The 22,848-nt window shown below is 36.0% G+C and overlaps 1 protein-coding gene across 6 annotated transcripts in view; it reads left to right on the forward strand.

Moving 5' to 3' along the window:
- Nucleotides 1-20,907, forward strand: part of LOC149534269 (uncharacterized) — a 100,757-nt gene extending 79,850 nt beyond the window's left edge. For 4 of the 6 annotated variants that reach the window (XM_089806793.1, XM_089806797.1, XM_089806794.1 and 1 more), the window contains 4 exons: nt 19,438-19,508; nt 19,894-19,975; nt 20,110-20,188; nt 20,302-20,907. In XM_089806793.1, the coding sequence (XP_089662919.1) occupies nt 19,438-19,508; nt 19,894-19,975; nt 20,110-20,188; nt 20,302-20,588 (519 nt within the window). In that variant the 3' untranslated portion in view covers nt 20,589-20,907. Of the gene's footprint in view, nt 1-19,437; nt 19,509-19,893; nt 19,976-20,109; nt 20,203-20,298 lie in introns of all 6 variants that reach the window. The other 2 variants (XM_089806796.1, XM_089806798.1) reach the window with 2 other exon arrangements.
- The last annotated feature ends 1,941 nt before the right edge of the window (nt 20,908-22,848 follow it).

Raw genomic sequence — 22,848 nt, forward strand, 5'->3', positions numbered from 1 at the left:
GACTAACCTTGAAATCTAAAAAGCTTTCCAGCTCCGTTCTAAGAGCCTCCACATAGTTTTCCAAATGCCATGCTTGGATTTTGTTTGATCAGATGTCTTCAACTACTAATAAGGAATCCTCCTCTAAATGAAGCCTTTGCACCCCTAATTCCTTCACACATTTAACCACCATCATTAGAATCTAGATATTTAGATCTTAGAATTTTTACCCACAATTGCATCGGGCTTCTATATAACTACCAAACAAGCTTTGCTCCTAAAGCTACATTCATCAAACAACAATCTCTCAAGCCTGCTCTATACTGTTTTGCCCTACAAATTTTGTCTCATGCAAGCAAAGTAAGTTTATCCTCCTCCCCTACACCATTCCAAAAGAATTTGTGCATTTTTCGCTCCACCATTTGGATCACTTTTTCAGGGATGTTTAGGCACATCATTGAGAAGATGGGAACTATAGACACTATAGATTTAAGCATTAGGATATGCGTTGCAAATGTCATCTAATGCCCTTTCCAACCTTCCATCCTCTTTAAGCACTTCTCAACCAAACCTTTCCGTAGATCAGCCTTATTTCTCCCTTCAAATAGTGGGATCCCTAAATATCTACTTGCCAAAGCACCGTTCTTGATGTTTAGGATTATGCTTATGGCCCTTTGTTTACAGAGAAGGGTTTTAAAGAAGAAGATTTCAGATTTATGCCAATAAATTTTCTGACTAGAAGCCTTCCCATACAATTCAAGCATCTACTTCATCACCCAAGCTTCCCCTGTTAAGAAGGTGTCATCCACAAATTGGAGGTGGGAGACAGTCTCCAGTCCATCAACAACTTCCTTCCATAGCTGATCACTCCAAAACCTTTAGAAGAAAGCCTTTATCCGCCTCATCATAGGCCCGTTTAATGTCAAGTTTCACCATCATTTTTTCTATTTTCTTTAACTGCATAGAATGAATCATTTTATGAGCTATGATCCCCCTCCATAGATAGAGCGTCCTGGAGAAAACCCACTTTGTTTAGTGGATATTACCTCATTCAAACCCTTTTTCAGTCTGTTTTCAAGAACTTTTGCAATGATCTTATATAAAGTATTGCACAAAGCTATGGGTCTGAAATCCTCAAATTTATTAATCTCATCTTTTTTAGGCACCAAAGCTATAAAGGTGTTATTCAAATCCTTAAGCACAAACCCAACCCTCCTAGACTCCTCCACCACCTCCCAAATTTCAGTTGCCAAAAAGTCCCAGAAGGCTTAGAAGAACAATGTAGGAAACCACCAGGGCTTGGAGCTCTGCCTCTTCCTAGACCCCAAAGGGCCTTTTGCACATCTTCTACAACCACTTGTGCAGCTATCATCTTATTATGCTTTGCAAAGATCCTGTTTAGGATGCATGAAAGCACCCCATCCAAATCCATCACCTCCTCTTGTTCGTTTGTCCCTTTCCTTTTTAAGAAAGCTGCAACTTCCTCATTTATCTCCTTTCCATCTTGAAGCAATCCACCCTCCATGTTTTCAATCGAAAACATCTTATTATGAGCTATTCTCATCTTTATCGAGTTGTGAAAGAACTTTGTATTCCTGTTACCTTTATTTAACCATATTTCTCTTGATTTCTGTCACCAATAAATCTGTTCTCTTGCCAAAACCTCCTCATATTCTTTACTAAGGGTTTTCTTTCAAAATCCTCTTCCTGCATCCCATTCCTTATAACTTTTTCATTGAGTTGCTTTAGAGAAATTTCCAGCTCAAACTTCTTTTGAAAAATAGTTTGGAAGTTTTCTCTATTCCAAAGTTTCAACTTCTCCTTTAAAAATTGCATTTTTTTAAAGAAGATAAAGGCCTTATTCCCTTCAAAGTTTGGGGCAGAAGACTACCGATTCTCGATCAACTCTTTGAAACCATCAGCTTGTAGCCACATTTCTTCAAACTTAAAGGGACATTTGTCAGGAGCAGAGTCCTCCTGCATTTTGAGTCCAATTGGAAAATGATTAGACCCATGGATAGGAAGGATTTCAGCTTCAATAGTCTAATTAGAACTCGCTCAATCTCCTGCCAATAAAAAATCTATCAAGCTCTCTGCAATATTAACAAAACCTTGTCTTTTTGTCCATGTAAACTCTTCTCTCATAAAAGGAATCTCAAACAAACCATTTCCTACCACACTGTTTGTGAAATCAGCCTGACTTGCTGATCTCCACCCTCTTCCACCTTGTTTTTCTGAGGGATTTAAAATTTCATTAAATCCCCTCCGAACACAATCATCTCATTCAGCACCTCTAACACCCTAGAGAGTGACTGCCACAACACCCTTTTTCTCGATCTTGAGTAGGTCCATATATATTTAACACATTAAATTCCATTCCTAATTGCTTTGAGCCCACCTTAAGCCAATGCTAGTATTGTGCCTGTTGCATCATTAACACTGAAGCTGACTCCTTCCACATAACACATAGACCTCTTGAAGCACCCATAACTCATGACCACAAACATTTCCATCTTTTAAAATTCTCGATCAACTCTTTGAAACCATCAGCTTGTAGCCACATTTCTTCAAACTTAAAGGGACATTTGTCAGGAGCAGAGTCCTCTTGCATTCTGAGTCCAATTGGAAAATGATCAGACCCATGGATAGGAAGGATTTCAGCTTCAATACTCTAATTAGAACTCGCCCAATCTCCTGCTAATAAAAAATCTATCAAGCTCTCTGCAATACTAACAAAACCTTGTCTTTGATTTGTCCATGTAAACTCTTCTCTCATAAAAGGAATCTCAAACAAACCATTTCCTACCACACTGTTTGTGAAATCAGCCTGACTTGCTGATCTCCACCCTCTTCCACCTTGTTTTTCTGAGGGATTTAAAATTGCATTAAATCCCCTCCCAGCACAATCATCTCATTCAGCACCTCTAACACCCTAGAGAGTGACTGCCACAACAACCTTTTTCTCGATCTTGAGTAGGTCCATATATATTTAACACATTTAACTCTATTCCTAACTGCTTTGAGCCCAGCTTAAGCCAATGCCAGTATTGTGCCTATTGCATCATTAACACTGAAGCTGACTCCTTCCACATAACACATAGACCTCTTGAAGCACCCATAACTCATGACCACAAACATTTCCATCTTTTAAAATGCTTGTTCATAACATCAAAGTCATCATTTTTAATCTTAGTTTCCTGCAAAAGAACAGCAATCAACCTCACTTGATCAATACGACACTTGATCAAGTGAATTTTGTTAGGGGCAGCATTCCATGAAAGGAGCTTCATCACCTCTAGGAAGAGGCATTACCTCTTCCCGATTTCAGTTTACTTTGACCCTTAGCACTACTAGCAATTTGGATCAAAAGCATTGATTGTTCTACGACCTCTTTTCTATTTTTTCCCCACCTTAATCTTTTGATCTTTCCTTCTGTTTGTGACAAAGTTCTTTTTTGCATCAGAACTACATCCTCTAACAGGACCAAAATGTCCTCCACTTGTTCCTCATCCTCATTCATCTCAAAATCTGTCTCCTTTGACTCTTCACTAGAATCTCTTTCTGAGTTGAAGGAACCTTCTAAATTCCTAATCGTGGAAATTTCAATATCTCTTACTTGAGCCTCCTCTTGCCCATCATCAATGTTCCTAGGCATCAAGCAACCAGCCTCCAAATATTCTAGACATTATAGGAACTCCTTTGGCTTTTCCATCCTACCTGAGAATCTAGCCTCCTTGCTCAGTGCCTTTTCTCAGTCCAAACCTTGTTGTGGGGTGCCCAACATGTTCTCCACATTACTCTCTTACACGAGTTTGGCTCTCTATTTCAACATTCTCAACCAACCTGTCTTTCTCCACACTATCCCTTAGCATGCCATCCACCTTAGTGAAACCATCTCCTTGCACATCCTTCCCCCCATTAGCCTTTTCCTCCTTATCTTCTTCTAAGGTTGAAACCATTCGATGATCGTCCATCCTACACATTTCCAATCCTTCCTTCCTCAAGTTCCACCCCTCCTTAGTAGATCTAGCATGATCCTTTAGCACTATTGCACACTTCCATTTTGCTGCCTTTCCTAACCTTTCTCAACATATGACTTCCTTTTGTTGAGAAAGCAATTCAGAGAGAGCAATAACCTTCTCTGAATGATTTTCTTCTTCCAGCTCCTTCTGTTTCCCCATAAGATCACAAGCTTCTAACTCATGATCCACACTCAAGTTGCTCACACACACATGAAGTTCCTCTTCTATGGATAGAGCCTACCTCCACACCCCTTCCGAAGAGTGTAGCTCCACCATCTTTGCTAGAGGTGACATGCATTCCAAAGGATGCAAAGGTGAGGAAACACTTGTAAGGAAACCTTTTCAACCATTTCAATGGCGTTAACAAAGGATCCTAACTTGTTCCCTATAAGTTGATAAGAGTGCTCATTCCAATTTTCTTGAGGGAGATTCCTCAATCCTATCCATATAGGAAATGCTTGAAAGGCCTCCTTTGTAGGATCAAAATTTGGCTCCCATTGCTTCATATAAAAACCTTTTCCCTCCAGAAAGTAGGGGCCACTATTTAGGATCAAATCTCTATCATGAGCGTTGTCAACGGTAATCATGCAAAAACCATTTTCTAGAGTTTTAAAATCTTTAACTCGACCCCATTTCCTATCACACCAATCTCTAATCTTCTTAGTAGCAGGTCGTTCCTCTCCCCACTTGAGAAAAAAGACATGGCTTTTTAAAAAACTTACCAATTCCAGCCATGATTGATTCTTAACTTTCAGGTTGTTTACCATGCATTGCACCTCTGTAGGGTCAACATTCATTTCCTCCATCTGTTTCTCCACAACCTTTGCTCTCCAGAACTTTTGAGCAACTTTACTAAAGTCCACTGACCAACTAGATTAATTGAGGTGAACCGTTGCACCGGGTAGGGTCTTTGCTGGTTATTTTTGTCTCTCCAATCCCCATGCTGACCCAACCCTTTCTTCTCAAGTTGTTCCACCAATCTGTTTTCCAAACCCCTACGCCATCTTCCAAAAGGCTGCATGCTCCTTGAAAAGGGTCATTAGGTTTTCCATTGAGATGCATAAGAAAAACCTTGGTGTTTCTTGAGCGACCCTCTATTTTCTTTTTGAAATTTCCTCCTAAAAGCACCCTGTGCATGGCCGCTATAGCTCTTCTTAAACCCTAAACCTCCTCGCTCCACCATTGCTTTGTTTATTATAATATATAATTGTGAGGGGCTTTCTTTAGATTTATGAGATCATGGTGTTTTATTGGTTTTAGGCAAATGAAGGCTTTTGCTGTTTTTTCATAAAATTGTGTGATTCCACACCTTGCAGTGACTTCTCCCCCTAAGATCGCATTCTAATCAACTCATCACCTCATTCTTCATAGCTGTTACCTCCATGCGGGTTACCAAGCAAGTGTTGGATTCCCAATTGTGGTCTCCCAAGGTTGTGAGAGTGCACAAGTCCTCCACTCAGCAACGACTTTCTTCATTCATTGCTTCCATGGGTTCTCAGAGACATCTTGTGTAATATTCCCTGTCTTTTGGGCCCTTAATGGAGTTCTTAGCTTTACATTCTCTGAAGGCAAAGTGGAGAAATAAGGAGAAATGAATTAAATTAAAGTTAATAAATAAATAAATCTAAAGGTGACTTTATATTTAATTAATTTAATTTTCTAGAAGCACAACCAATGATTGTATTGGAATGGGGGAAGCTTCTAGAGAGTGTATTTTCTAGAAGCACAACTAATTATTGTATTGGAAAGGGGGAAGATTATAAAGAGTACAATTAAATAATATTTTATTTATTTCTAGAAGGGTGAAGGAAAAGAATAAATAGAGGTGAGAGCTTCATTGTTAGGCATCCATTATTTGCTTATTTGATTTCTTTGAGCTCTAAGCAAGGGTTTCAGCATTTGCCACTGGAGAACAAAGTTCTTTTGTGTGCCTCCATTTCAACTGGTGAAACACCTAGTGAATTTGGTATTGGGAGGACATCATATGGGTGTTCTATTCGAGCATATTGGTGAAAGATCTTCCATAGGGTTGCAGCTATTGGAAAAGACAACTCAATCTTTTCATTGTGCTGAATTTGTGGCTTAGGGCCAGATTGTGGAGTACAATTGAAGGATCGAGTCAGATATTGCTACAGTGTTGTTGCTGCTATAGTGACTCGCTAAAGTAAAATCTAGATTTCTTGAGCGGTTTCCAGGTTCCTATCTGTTTCATTTTGCATTGCATAGAGGATAGATTTGAATATCTTAGGGCATGTTTAAGAATTTAGAAATCATATGTACTCTGATTTATATTAGAGTTTTACATCAGAATTTGTTTCCCTAATGTCTTATTGTTGTAGATGCATATTTTCTCATTTGTAACCAGTGTTATATGTTTAAAAAAAATACAAAAACATTTGCATCTTCATTGTTAGATGTTTTGGAGTTCTTTACAAGCATATTTATTAAAGTTTGGCATTTAGAAAGAAGTTAGAATTTAGATCTGCAATATATCCCTTGTTTGCAAAGTGTTTGACGAAATTCTCAGGTTAAGAAATCAGGAAACTAAAATCAGAATTGCAAGGGATATTACATTGGTATCAGAGCTTGCTTGCAAAGTGTTTGACAAAATGTCAAACAATTGAATTAGAAAAGAATTTGGTGTTTCATGAAGTTATAACCGATTGGGATTATTACATCTTGGGGTCTCTTATCCTACGGCCTATTCATCAATTCTAGACTTTTTCCCAATCGATCAGAATAGCTAGCTTGTTGGGCCGTTTGATTTGGTGGCTTCCTCTTGCTCTTGCTTTGGTTCTTGATTCTTTTCTTTTTACTATGTCTTTCTTCCGGTTACTATTTGGTGTTCTAGCTCTATGCTGGGTTGCTGCTCTGTTTCAGGCAGTCCCTTAGACCCTCTTGTTTTACTTTTGTTGGACAATAAAATTATCCTTTCTCTATCTGCCTAACATTGAGGGTTCGACGGTTTTCCACAAGAACATGGTATTGTCTTATTGTAATTTTTTTAGGTTTTTTGGATAAAACCATTTTTCTTGCTTGTTGTTTTATGTCAAATGGTGGTTTTTTGCAAAAGATTTTGACAATTTTCTTTACAAAATTGTGGGCGTTTACGCTTTTGACAAGTTTTGGTAAAAATGTTGTTTGTCAGAATTGTGAAGACTTTTGAGGTTGATCTTGGTGTGTCTAGATAAAGTGAGGGATAGCTTTGTTACCCAAGATCATGTTGGAAGGATTATAGTAAGCTTGGTCATATCTAGAAATTTTGTAGAACCAAGGAGGGCTCAAGAGTAGGCACATGTCACAAAGCGTTTTTAAGAGAATGGGACAACCCTCTATGTATTCATCGCCATTAAGGGAGGTGTTAAATTAATTATGTAATGTTAGTAGAATGACCATCAAGGGAGGGTGTTAAAGTATTTATGTAATGTTTCTATAATGGTCATTCAATTAAATCTTTTCGCTTAATACTTCAGTTCTTATTTATAATATTTCTTTGCTGCATTTCATTTCTATTTTAGAAACTTTGCTTCTAATCTCTGTTTAAGGAGTGTTTGTCTCCTTCGTATTTAATTTCAATCTATCAATTATCATTTCAAGTTTGTGCCAAAAAGCAAATAAAAATCATTGAGTGAAATTATTGAATATTAATTGCCAAAAAATTAATAAGTAATTAAACAAAAGAAAATAGATGAATGTTCAAAATAAAATATTTTTTATTGTCGGTTTGGAAAAGCATTATAAATGAAAAGATTGGAGAAGTCAATTCATTCTATCATTGCTACATTTTCAGAAACCCTTGGACAGATCATTCGGTTCAGCATTCTTCTTTATGGACAAAATCCCTCTTGGATCTTCAGGAATTGGGAAACAAAAATCTTCTTATATCCAGTGTTGGCTTCAACCAGAAATTAAAATTGAGTTTACAAATGTAATTTACAAGCTTCACAAGGTTGTAGTTGTTGTCCTGCATTTTGTCACCACAAAATGTTGGTAACAGCACAAAACTTTTCCAAGCTAGTTTCACGTTTCTCTAAGTTTTAATTTGTAATTTAATTGTTTAATGTTGATCAATTGATCCATTTCAATTCATATATCAAATTGTTTTTCTGAAGGCCTTTCTCAAGTCTTTTTCATTTTGCTTTCTATCGAGCCTTTGCCTGATTTTTGAAGCTTTCATCGTATGTTCTTTGCTTTTGAGTTTGTGTTTGTTTTTAGTCTTTTGGTTTTTCTCATGTCATGCCTTTCATTTTCCTATTCGATTCGGTCTAACATAGAGGTCAATCGGAGTTGTCAGTCAGGAGTTATGCTCGTTTTAGTGCCTCAAAAGTGGACATTTTAGGTGCAACAACACGAATAAAAAATATGATGTTATATTTTCAATTTGACATTCACTTGAAAAATATAACTTATATTCACTTTTTGTTATGTTTTTAAGTTACTTTAATTTTAAATTTTTAACTTAAAGTGACTATAGTGCACTTTATGTTATAATTTTAAGTTGAGTTACTTTTTAATTTTTCAATTAAAGTAACTATATAGTTTTAGTTTAATTTTTGTTTTTAAAATCAAATGTTTATTTAAATGTTACTTTAAAATGATGTTTATATATTATATTTCATAATATGATAAATAAATATTGTTTATGACCCATTTTATAACATTTTTATAATTTTAAGTAAATTAAATGACTTAAAGTTTTCATAAGTGGACATTTTATATGCAATAACATGTAAAATCCATTAAAAGTGGACTTTTTACATGTTACTGCATATAAAGTTTACTTTGGTGGACCTTTTTGATGCTATGGCATGAAAAGTGAAGTTTTTATGCGTAAACATCTAAAAGGTGAGTTGCATTTTAAAAATTATACTTCCTCCTCCAAAAGGTCCGTTTTTACCTATGAGCATGTTTTAAAATATGTAATGGCACCCAAAAAGTGCGATTTTGGAGAGATGCATATTTTAAAATGTGTATGTGACTCAAAAAGGGCCGATTTTGGAGAAAGACATGTTTTTAACACATGCATTGAGTTTCCAAAGGTTTTTTTTTGAAGAATAACATGCTCTTGCCTTCCAAAAACCTGATTTTGATCATAACTTGAGATTTTCTCAATGGATTTGCATGAGATTTGTTCCATTGGAGACATTTTTGGTTGGTAATGATTTCTCTTGCTTCTAAAATGAATTCATTAACCTCAAAAACGTTTTTGAAAGCTTCATGATAGATCACGTTTTTGGAGAAATTTGCAAAAAAAATTCATTTCTAATGCATGTTTTTCCTTCCAACCAAATCAATTTGGCATATTTTGAAGGTAACATTGCATTGTAGTTCACATTTTGGTGTTTAATTATCAAAACGTTTTGATCTTGCAACATGATCTCACAAGCATGAACACTCAAAAAGGTTGGAATATGAAGCATGAATGGGGCACGTTTTGGCATCTTCTAACAACTTCTCCTTACTTGTTGCCCTCTCCCATTCGAATTCATTAAGTTGGAAAAGCTTAAGTGTTTGGGAAGATTTTTTCAAACATTAAAGCATCTTTTCACTTCATTTTTGGCACATGTAAGTGGAATCTTTCTTTCTTGCTTTAAATTCATGCTTATTTTGCTGATTTTATGCATGAAATTACTTGATGGTTGCCATTTGTGAAAATCTTTGCTATGGAAAGTGCATTTTTCCTTTAAAAATAAGATTTTGTTCATTTTCATGTTTTTGGTTTTTTCCCAAGTCCCACTTTCGAATTTCAGTGTTGAAGTGCATTGCATCTTGGTATATTTGAGTCATTTTCCAAAGGTACCTTTTTTTTTTTTTTTTTGTGTTTTGTGTTTGCTTGTTGGCTTTCTCCACTTGGAGAAATTGCAAGTTCTTTCCCAAGAACTTGTTTTTGCTTCATGACATGCGAAAGCATTGTCATATTCCACGTTCCATTTCCATGTCACAACACTTCATCTCTCACTCACCAAAATGCGATTACATGTTTTCCATCCCATTCGTCATCCGCATATGCATGTAATCCTATTTTTCGCTTCCATTTTCACCCATCTCAATTTTTGCTTCCATTTGCACGACACGATTACACGAAATGTCTTACGTGTAATTGCATCAAAAAGGTCTGATTTTGATTAAAAGTCATATTTTGAAAAGTCAAAAAGATGTCTTTTTCACCTCTCATGTACTTTGACTTCTCTTTTTCACCAAAAGTGACTATAAAACTCATTATCTCACTTCCATTTTCCATTTCCATTCCTCCATACACATTTGCGCCTCCATGAGCAAATACATATTTCCGTATCTTTCCATGCTTTCCATCTCATCTTTCATTTGCACTTACATGTGAAGTGCATCCTCCACCCGCATTCACATCTCATTCCACCTTCCATCTCCCATTACATGTACTCATTTTTCATGCAATAATTTCTTGAAAACACTAAGTCACTTTTGAAATCAATAATTTTCATTTGCACGCATTCCCATGCATTTCACTTTCACACATTCTCATTCCATTCCATTTCATTTCATCTTCCATTTTCTCACTTTCATACCATTTCATTCCGCATTCCATTCATTTTATTCGGTTTTTTGTTCCATTGCATATGCATATGCCTTCTCTTTGAAGTTACTTTGTCGGATTTGTGAAGTCTCCAATCCATTTTCAAATCTTCACTGCTAATCCGAAATTCAGTTGTATGGAGATTCCTTCTAATGATGTATTTGTGTTTTGGGCTTTTTGTGTTGCAGCGCAAGCACAAGACATGTCCTCGCCATCCAAATCCAAAGGCAAAATGAAATATCAATATGATAAATAATTGGCTCATGCAACTCCTTCTTCAGTCATACTTATTTTGGATAATGTGTTGGACACAAAGATTGGTCATGTGGATGTGGCTGATTTTCTACAAAGAGTTGAAGCTCTAGCTAGTAATGAAATGAAGCGCATTAAGAGAAGTAACATTCACCTGGTATCTACGTTTCCTATGACGGCTATAGAACTTGACTTCATTTATGGATGTGCATGACATTTTACTCCTAAGACAAAGACTACCAAAGATGTTGACGGCAAGGTTATCATTAGCCTTGATCCTAAGGTTATAGAACAAATATTCAAGGTTCCGCATAAATCAGAATGTGCTGATTTGACTAAAGGATCATCATTGGCCTGTTGGAATGAGCAAAAGGGTAATTGTCAGAAGTATGTCAATCTTTATTGGTTAAACAATAAAATAAACAATTTCTCCAGATGGCCAAAGACCATCCATCGGTCAGATTTCAAACAAGAGTATAAGGATCTCATCATCCTTCTTAGTAGGATTTGTGGCCTTAAAGATTCTATTGATTTTGAGCATGGATGTTTAAGTTCATGTTTCAAATTATAGAGAATAAAGAACACATCTTTTGGAGAGAACTCATTAGTACTACGCTTTGCCAACAAATGTGCAATGTGGGAACATTAGTGCCTTTCTATATGAATTCTTATCTTGTTCACATTGCTGCTGCCGTGGAGTCTTTCTTTGGTCTTTCTACCAAAGGAGACCATCTTTATGTTCCTATTTGGGATTACTATGACCAAATCACTTTGGCAAATAGTAAATTCCACTACAGAAGAGTCTAAGATGCCTTCTTCAGACATTTTTGGTGTTTGTTTAGTAAGCAATTGTCTATAAAAAGAGTATCTGATGTAGCATGGGAGAAGGTGGACCAATATGGCTGTATTTTTATTCAATTTCCCGATTTCACATACTTGAGAGTTGGATATTTCAAAGGAGAGCCATATACCTTACCTAGGTATGCTATTGATCGAATCATCTTGATGGAGCTAGCTAGACAACTCATGGATGTGCAAAGTGATCAACATTCTTTGCATAGGCCTTGTTTTGGCATTACCTTGGCTAAGCCTTTGACTATTGGCAATTATTCAATCATTTTTGTGCCTAAAGCAAAGAACATGGAAGTAGAGTTGTAGTTGATTACCTTGAAGAAGTTCAAGGCCGGATTTGATTTTGACTATCAAGAGATGAATTCTCAGATGAAAAGAGCCTACACTCATGTTCATTGTATCAAAGACATTTGGATAGATACGAGGACAGAACTTGACATCATGAAAATGGATTACTGTAGATTAACCTTGTAGCAGATAATTGATCTTAATATGTTGGAAATCCCTTCAGATTTTCAGGTTGAAGATGATGGCAACATCCTTGATCCAGAGTTTCATTAAGCCAACTTTGATAAGAAGTGCCATTTTTCTATCCAATGGTAACAAAAGGAAGGGACATCTATCATGGATAGATTTCAATCCATCCTAGTAAACACCAACAAATGGTTGAAAAGTAAAGGCCTTAAAAGAGTAAATCCTAAGATGGGCTTGGATTGTGGAAGTTTTGGTCCTCCTGGCAGAAAATCACAATTGGAGATTATAGGGAAAGATGGTGCCTCATCTTTTGATGCCAAGGGTTCCCACAAATTCAAATTGAAGGGCGGAAAAGGAACTAAATCATCTCAAGTTTTTGAACCAATTCAAGAATCAATAGAAGAATCAGAAGAAGAATTGGAAATAGAATCTGATAAAGGAGATTCAGATGAAGAAGGGGAAATCATGATCATATCTCCTCCAAAGCTTGCACAAGCCTGTACGTCTTCTATACATGAAGAGCCCTTTTTGCATGAGGTTGATGATGATTTGGATTCATTTTCCACTGTTTTCACTCCTTCCATTCTAGTCTCAGAGGTTAATATCATGGCTCTTCCTATCTCCTCTGCTGCTCCTCGCGTCCCTGCACATGAACAATATGATTACTTAGGAAATGTGTTTGAAGATTTTCCGACTCTTACCAGTGGTCAAGTTTCCCAACTTGATACATCTTTGACAGGATTTGAGCTTTTCATGATGAAGTCTTCTCAACATGTTCCTATATCTCCAGCAGTACAGACTAAATTTTTCTTAGTCACTACGGATATACAATCTGGATTAATGCCAATGGTTTCCACTGTACCTGTATCTTCAGATAAAAGTTTCAGCTTGCCTGCATGGTTGAGTAAAATAACAACAAAGAGAAGGAAAGTGGTTGTTCCTCCTAACAATCTTCTTGTTAAGAAGACTAATCCAAATCTTTAAAAGATAAAATTGTTTCCAAAATTTTGGTTGATTCCGATAAAACCAATTTTGTTGAGGTTGCTGAGCCCTTGGTAGATAAACCTATTGAGGAGCTTACTTGTTCTAACTACAAGTTTACTAAGGTTGAAATTGGAAAGCAATCACGTTTGAGTTGCTTGCAAGATGCTCAAGATGCATTGGCTAATGTATCAAAGAGCAATCATGAGCTTTGGGAAAAGAAGAATCAACTGAAATAGGAGGTCTTTCGTTTGAATGAGGTTATCCAAAAACAATCTTCTTAGAGTGTTGTTGTTATGTCTCAAACGTCTAAAGAGAGAAGGTTGATCGAAGCTGACAAGTCTTGGATACAGGAAATCATTTCTGAAGGAGTTCGAGCCATCACAAAGACATTTGTAGTTCTTAGGCGTGTCAAAGAGATGAATGAAATGGAGCAAAACTTAATTTCTTCTTTGACTCAGGAAGCAGATAACTTGAAGGAAATCCTTGATGATTGAGATGAAATGGTGAAATTCGATTTGGATGCCTTGGTCTCATGTGACATTCTTCCGTCATGTGAAATGTTCTTCAGATTTCAAGGGCTCATTGGTTATAAAGAGGAGACATTAAGGAAGCTGATCACAAAGTTGCAGGTGGCCTTTGGAGATTGTCAAGCAGTTGAAACAAGTGTTACAGATGGGATGTCATATTACTGATGAATTTGATAATCTTATTGTAGTAGAGAGTAAATTCAGAATGTACAATCAATATCAATGCTAATATAGATTCTGAAGACTTTGGTTCGCATACAATGAATAAGTTTGTCTTGTATAAATCCTTGACAAAACACTTGTTAGATACTACAACAACAAGTTCCAAAGTTGTGCAATCAGCATATGAAAATGCAGTGAGAGTTGAAGCCATATCGAAGCTATGGAAATTGCTGATCTTTCCACAGTGCGTGACATCATTGTCAAATTCAAATTCAAGGCACTGAGAAACAATCTCTACGATTGTTGTTTTTTATTTTTATTTCATGTTAATAGTTGTAAAGTATGCATTACATGAAAAAACATAATTACATGTAATGCGAGTTACATGTATGTAAAAGGATGTAATGCGAGTTGCATGTAACCCTTTATTTTCTTCTGTAGTTAGACTAGGTCAAAGTTGGTTGAGTTGCTCCCACTTTTTGCTCCACCTTTTTCTCAACTCCTATGCCTATATAAATGAGTGTCCCCTCTTTGTAAAATCATCATTATTTTTATGCAAGAGAGCTCTAGAGAAATTGTGCCAGCAGAACTTTGCTTGTGTAAGCACTATTTTGGGAGAAAGTGAATCCAAAGGAGCATTTGAGACTTAACTTTGATTAAGTGAGATTGTTATTTGTGTGAATTGTAAGCTTTGTCTATAATTCATCCAAGTTGTCTTTAGTTCAGGTTATCTTGTGTTATTGGTAATTGTATCTCGTGAATTGAATAGAAAAGAGTTAAGAAGCAATTGAAGCCAGAGCTTTGACCATGAGCAATTGTGAAAGTGTATAGCTAGAAGCTTTGTCTGTAGCTTATATTTTCTTCTTAATTCGCAAAATAGCTAAGTATTCTTACTTTTAGGAGTCTTTGTGCCCTAATTGTAAAGCTTTTCCATATAGAAGTACGACTGGACTTAGCGCCAAACCGGTATATTTTCAGCTAGCCTTTGAGTTAGTGAAGGTTTATCGGTATCACTATTTCCAGCTCTTGATAGAAGTGTAGTTAGAGATTCACAATGCCCATTACTCGCTCCATGAGTAAGTGGATTCTTTCTTGAAAGTTAAGAAGAAAGGATATTGGTAACACCCTTTTTACAAAATCTCTCGACTTCTTGCTTACCTTGAGTTGATCCAAGGAACGATGAGAAGGGGGAGCCTTCCCTTTAAGGTAGGAGCGAATTTGTCTCACACGCTGTGACTAGTCATCCTATTTTGCGACTAGATTTTTACCAAAAATTGTTGGTTGCAAAATATCCACCCAACAGTAGTATCAATCAGAATCTCAAATAAAAATATTTCTATTCGATTTTACAGATTCCATTAATTTTGAGTATTCGAAGATTATTTTATTTGTTGGGAAAGAAAATTCAAACTAGCTATACCATTTTATCCATGATCTGCCATACACTGTTCATGGAAAAATGTGTGAGCAATTTATATCTGGTCACACATTCAAATAAGCCAATGAATGCACTCAAAGATGCACTGGAAGTTTTGGAGGACTTCGATAATTAATAAGTTTTTCTGCTAGCTGGCTCTACCAAGGAAAACCCAGCTGCTAATACATAAAGGAAAATAAGTACATAAGAAGATAGATTGCTCAACTTGGAAAATGTGACATGAAAAGCAGAATATTTCTGTTAAGCAAAAGCATATGGTTGTGTTGAGTTGATTTTGTTAGGGCACTGGGAAATTCTCTTGAAGCAATTTGATTAATCCCTTTGAGAGGGATCAATCTAAAGGTCCACAAACTGCATCCTAATTCTAGATTTGAAACTTGTTTTGTAAAATCTGTTGGATAACATGGAATGTGAGCCTGATTCTCAAAGGGATTCCTAGAATGGAGACTAAATAACATCTTATAAATGGTAAGTTTGTTGATGTCCATTCATTTTTTGGCACACTGAGCAATTTTATAGGAATCCTCATCCATCTATATCCCTCCTAGACCTGAACAGGTTGTGTCATCATGCTAATTGTATTTATGAATGAATACCTGTTCTTGTTTTTATTCTATCATACTTTGTATTTAATTTATAGAGAAACCACTGAATAAAAAGTAAAAAACAAATCTATAAAGAAACTGGTCTATTGCAAGATTGATCCGATTTGCACAAATTAAACAGTGTCTTTTGAAACAATATCCAAATCAAGCAAAAAGAATACAAAACACTGCCAGAAACTTGAAATACAGTTGGAACTGGTAAAATAGTCTTCTCAGTGGCAGCTACACTTCTATAAGTTCACTTCTTTCATGCGTTTGAACCTCAACCTCCTTGCTATCATTAGTACTATTGTCACAACCACTCATGGTTTTAACTTTTTTCAGTTAAGAATTGAAAGGAAAGCTGCAAGTGATGCTCTTCCCATCTGGTAAAAAAATTGAATACATGCAAATGAATTAAAAAAACAAATGTAACATGAAGAACTTACCTCTAATGGAGTGAATTAGATGCTAGAGTCTCCTTTTTCTACTGTTCTCTTGTCTTTCACTTGCTGCTCTTCACCTCAAGTTTGCAAATGTCAAATTGAGAATGTTTTTCTCATTTTTCATTGTTTTGATAAGTGAACTAGGTTTAGATTTTGTGTCCCATCCATCCCTTTTAAAAATTGAATAATGTTTAAGTAAAACTCAAGACATTTCTGGGTCACAGCACTCCTTGAGACAGCGAATGCCCTGATTTCTCTTGGTCATCTTGGGCACGACAAGCCTGTCTTCTGTCATTTTTGGAGTGTTTGAGGGATGGCCTTGATCTTTGGCATTGATTGGGGAGAGGTGGGCTGTTCCCAAGGCATCCTTGAATCCCTGAAATGTTCCAGGGACAGGAATGGGGGCACTAGGACAGGGGAGACATCCCCAATTGTCAAAAATTTTAAGCTGTTTTTGAGTGAGATGATGGAAAAGATTCCAACATATTGCAACTATGTCAAATAAATTACCATCTGTCTTGTAGATTTTGAGTAAATCATTCTTTCTTTTATATTGCATCAAAGGATGGAAGAGTTCTCTTCAAAGGAAGAGAATTTAAACATTACACTAGTGACTATAATATGATTTATTAGAAACTATGCCTCACAATACCAACTCTGCTTCCCTGGATACTAAAATCTTTTATGTAATTTGATGCAACAAGTTCCACTTTATCTTGTTTATATAATTGTAAAATATATTTCTTTTAGACAAGCAGATGCCGCGTGTAGGATCCATCCATTCAATCCTGTCTTCTTCCAATGTGTTACTCAAATATCTCTCATACAGATTTCCTCTTATTGAAGCTAACTTGGGATGTACTTACTTTGGTTTTCTGCTTCATATGGATAGTTTGCTGCATTCTTCAGTTGCTTATAATGACGTTTCAAAATTAGTGTGTTGTTGGATGAATAATTGCTCAGAGTGGGTAGGATTGCCAAATATATTTCTGGAATGCCACTGAAGTTTTCATTGGACTAAGAGACATCTGTTTTATTTTTTTGAAGTTGTTATAGTCTATGTTCCGTAGGGATGCATCACTGATCCTCCATCACCCATTCCAAGATTATTCTCATTTGGAAATATTGTTCCTAGGACTTTTGGGGTTCATCTAGTTGTCTATTTATTTGCATTACACACTCTAAAAGGAGACCTAGTGAATTATAATTTTTAGTACAAATGTTGAGTGCATTACCGGTTATATGATAAAATAGATACCCTGTGTGTTAAACTGTGCTCATGGTTTGGCTAACAAGATTTCATGATTCAAGATGAGCTTCAATATCTGCTCTCCTATGAAACTTGGATGGGAATGTTCTAAATGAACATATGCCAGGCAGTATCTATCATCCTTATAAAGCCTTTACGAATTTTGTCTCAAACCTTGAATATGTACCTGATTCTGCACAATGCATTTATCATATTTCAAGAACCTTTTTCTGGATGTGACTGTGCTTGATTTTTCCTTCCAACATGGTATCCATTGTCATCTCTCTTTGGGTAAGTTTTGGATCATCAATACATTTTTGAATTAATATTGCCCCCCCCTAAAATTTGTAATGGAAGAGGTATTGAATCTCATTTTGTAGTTGTTCGGCCGAATCTCATATGTCCTGTGATCCTTTTGCCAAATAATTCCTGCACAGTAGACTTTATTTTGGTTGTACAACTTTTTCCCAGCCTTCCATAAACTTGTATTAGAAACGTTTATCAGATTGTGGGTATGGTCCAAAAGACCTTCCATTCAAAAGTTTCCCTTCCAACCCTGTTATTATTAAAGAAAGGTTGTCCACCCCGTGGATGCTTCATTTCTGTACCAGTACACATAATCTCAAGCAGTCTAGTCTTCATAATAACCATTTTCCATCAATGCTCAGCAAGAACTGAATAGTCCAACATGAATGAAGGATGGATCTTTCTGGTATAGCAAATGTGTAGTAAATTGAATGAGTTGATCACAATAGAGATCCTCCAGAAAATTAAAAAATTAGACTTTTGACAAACTGTAAGCATTTCTTAACCTTATTGATTAGGATCTTGTTAAAAACTAAGACTTTTATTCAAGGCAAGACAACTTTTTTTGATTTGGTACTTAAAGTGACATGTAAGATTTGGCTACAGAGATAGCTACCCCAAGATCAAGATTACAGAGAACTCAGAAGATTAATGATAGAATGACCAGTAAATGATACAATGCAATGAGATTGGAAGAGATGCTCAAATAGAGTGAGAGGTGAGAAGGATACAGCACCGAAAGACGTGGTTGTACAACCAATGTAGCATAAAACAAGATGTAGTCATATGTGCACATCACTAAATAGGGGAAGTACAAGTCACATGATGTACAATCTAAGTTAGCTACCTTATCCTATCCTAGGTGTATAATAATGTAAACAAACTAAAAATAAGAATAGAAAATAATGCACCAACATGGTGACATCCTCTTTCTGCATCATTCCATCTATCAGTCTTAACTCCACTTCTTAACATCATCCAGTTGGCCCCGGTAAATACAAGATAAATGAAAGTTAGTGGCATGGAAAAGCAGGTGGAAGAACTATTTTGTTTTGTCAAAGAAAAAAACTCTGATTTCTAACATCTTTCTCAAAATATATTTCTGCTTTCTTCAATAAATATGTAACCTGTGATTTTCTGCTGGCTAGTTAGTTCACTTATCACTTTTACCTTCATAGTCATTTTATTCAGGTTTCAGGTTCTTTTTCCGGCCAATAATTTTATACTCTTGGAGACAACAATGTATCTTTACTTTCTTGATCTTTTGAATGGTATAACTGCATAATACCAGTTACTGTGTTTTGTGCTTCATATAAGGTCTACTTGTAACAATACTTATTGTTTGGTGATGAATTAATGTATTCTGCTAATCTCACTTTATTAAGGTCGTTGCATGGTGACTAGAATCATGCAATGATTGAGGTGTATAACATCTAAGGATATGGTGACTATGCTGTATGATTTAATGATGTTGTTTGAATGTCCAGACTGTCACTCATGTGAGGCTCTGTAATTTAACAAACATTTTTGTATTTCATTATTTCTTAAAACATATAGTTTGCTAGAAATTTCCATGGATTTCTCATCAGTTTTTCCTGTTAACACGTAGGTAATGGTGGCGCTAGGAACTATCGAGCAGTTGATTGAAAACAAAAAGTTTGATGTTCTATGTGAAGATAAGTATGTCTATCTTCCTTTCAAGAATATTTTTGCTCTTTGTTATTGCTTTTGGAATCATGCCTTGATGCATCTCTTGTTCCATGCATATTAAATATATAGTTTACAAAGAAAAGGATGATTAATGATGATCAGTAAGAGGTATGGTAAGCATATATAATTAGAGAATCAGATTTTAATTATAGGGATACAAATTACTTCATCTGGGTTTAATTTATTCCCATAATTCTAGTCAAAAGAGACTCGTTCATGAAAGGTTCTCTAATGTTTTTCAAATCTGACATTAAAGGTTTTAAATGTCTTCAACATACATTTATTAGATATCAAGGTACATGTATCCTTTTTATAACAGGAGAGTTGATCAATTATTTGTTGCTGTGTAATACAGTACCTCAGTTAATGACGTGAGACAAGAGATTGCCAGGAGAAAACTCAGTGAGATACATTACTTGAGAAATATGTTGGAGAAGGTAATTGGATCTAAAAGTGGTACTGAGTTTTCTGTAATTCTTTAATGAAAGTGCCAGTTCATATGATTTTAGTGCTTCATTTTCGTCCATATTAAATCTTGCTGCATTTAGATTGAGTGATTGCGGTGCTCCAGGTGCAGGAACAAAATGAAAAGGATGAAAACAAATTAGAAGTATTGCGAAAGTCAGGAAATGATCTACCCAATGCTAATAGTACAGTTTTTAAGGCACATACTTTTATCGTTGTCTTGTTTTTGCATTTATAGGACATAACTTATAGGCTTCCTTGCCAATTTATATTTTTTTCCATTTGTGGTTTCCTGCAGTTGAAAGAATACAATGGGGCTCTTCAACAAGTATCTCAGAGCATGAAATCACTATAGTGTATTGCATTATAATAATGCCTTGCATGTTGAGGCATGCCTCTCTATTTCCGTGTGCGTGTTGTGTTCTGCAGACTTGTTTTGAACCTGCTAATGTTCCTTGGGACTTTCTGGGTGTACCAGGGTCTTCTTTGATAATTTTTTGGCTGATTAATTGGTATTATGGTGAAGGGCGACTTTACTTTTCCACCGTGTTTCCTTTAAGAGATTTGTTACTGGATCTTCTGTGAAAGTGGGATCCCTAAAAGAAGCATGGAGGAATTCAGTATCTTAGTTTTTAATTTGCTTTGTAGAGTGACAATGGGAAAGATCTGGAGATTGTGAAAAGAAATATGTAAAAGATGCTTATCAAAGGCTTGATGCAATAGGATCGCTTGAACTAGTGGAGAACTGTAATCGATTTGTGAATATATATTATGAGATTTAATTTATTCTCTTAAAGTAAAAAAATATATGTAACATAGCTCATTGGAACCTCGGGAGTGAATTTGAATGTCCCATATTATTTTTACGAATTCAAAGATAAGATTATGGAATCTATGAGAATTATATTGCGATGCCTATGACGTCATAATGGGAACTAATATTCAGTTGGAAAAAATAAAATATAGAGAAAGTGTGGACAACTATTTGAATGGATTTGATACCATTGCTCCGCAATTTTGAAGAGTTTTTGCTTATCATGAGCATATATTCAAGATAGTGAGATGATTTCAGCCCCAACACTGAAATTGATTTGCACCAAATTTTTGAATGACATTTGGGTTGTGGTTTTGTGTGAACTTAAGTGATGACATAATGCAATATGAGGAAACTTAGTTTAGATGATGTTAGCACTAAGGGAAACTTAGTTACATGATGTTAGCACTAATTAAGATCATTTGACGATAATTAGTCCCTGCCTTATAAGGCAGGAAACTAATGTTTCCATTTGTCCCCTACCCCAATTAATTTATGTCAAACAATCGAATGGTATATTCTAAAGTTTATAAGGATTGATTAAAAAATTTCTATTATCACCTTAAGACAGGGAACTAATGTTCCCATTTGCCCCCGGCCAATTAATTTATGTCAAACAATCAAATGGTATATTCTAAAGTTTATAAGGATTGATTAAAAAATTTCTATTATCAGTATTTCTCATTTTCTGATTGGTCCTGCGACAATTTCCTGGGCTTTATTGTGATTTTCGAGAACAGAAAATTTAGAAATTAAAAGGTGGTGCTCTGAGGAAGTTTCCAGAGGGCCTCTCCTCACTGACCTGAGGTCTATTATCCCGCTGCAGTCATCACCAATTAAATAGATCGTCTCATTATATCACCCGCAGAGGTATAGGCCAGAGATGGAAGGAGGGAGTGAAGGGAGAGGTGGCCATTACCAGGTAAGCCATTACATAGCAGGTGCAAACAATGGGCCATGAGGGCAATCAAAGAGGTTCAATGCCTGAGATCAATAGCCATGCCCGCCTGCTTGCCCTGCCAATCTCTAGTGGCACTGAGAAGCAATCAGCAATACAAAATGATAATAATTCCTCCCGCTCACGTATTCATGCTTAACCAGGTATGTGCAGCACTATAACCCTTCTCGCATTTGAGCAGCACAATCTCCTTTCAATTCCACCTGTTGTTTGTGATCCGTTCTCTCACAGTCCAAATGAGAACATGGTCTCTGAAGTAAGAATCTCCAATTGCAAAGACCAGATTTGGCTAGGCTCCTATGATACAATGGAGCAGACATGTGCTTTCGACACTGCCACTTATTGTCTGCAATGATCTTGCACAAAATTCAATTTCCCCAATTTACCACCTGCCATTTCTTCTGCAATTTCCCTTTCTGCTCAACAACTTCGGTAGGCTGCAATCAATTATTCTCTTTGCAAAATTTCCTCTATCCAAAACACAAGCAATTTTTCAGAGAATGGTACTATGCCTCCACCTCCACAACCATCAAGATTGTCTACGAAGTTTGAAATAGGAGCATCAAGTGAGGCCGTTGAGTTCATTTCAGAAGAGGTCCATTTGCCAGGTCTTTCATGTTTGTAAATTTACGAGGAACTATGCAGATGAAGTCATCTTCCATGTCTGTAAATTTTTGAGGAACTATGCTGATGATTTCATTTATTCTTCTGGAGGACTGCTTCAGATTTGACGGCTTCTGCAGTTCAAATCACTACCTTGTAAAGATACTTTCCTAATTTATTTTCTTCTTCCAACCAGCACTTAGCTTCTGTAAATGTCTAATAGAAGTTTATGAGAGCTTCTAAGGGCTTTTACATCTTATTTATCGATCCCGTAACACGTTGCCTGTTAGCGTGGCATCCTTGAATATAAACAATTAATTTCACCAATTTTTATTTGCTTTTGACGACGACTTTCACCTCAATTTAGGATCATACATTCTTGTTGAACAAGAGACGCAATGCATCATATTTGCTGCCCAATGCATAATGGTTGTAGAGGTGTAGATGAGTGAGAATAAGGTTAAATAGTT

Source organism: Cupressus sempervirens, chromosome 10 (genome assembly GCF_028749045.1).
Source record: "Cupressus sempervirens isolate cs-2001-9-10 chromosome 10, ASM2874904v1, whole genome shotgun sequence".
Lineage (NCBI taxonomy): Eukaryota > Viridiplantae > Streptophyta > Pinopsida > Cupressales > Cupressaceae > Cupressus > Cupressus sempervirens.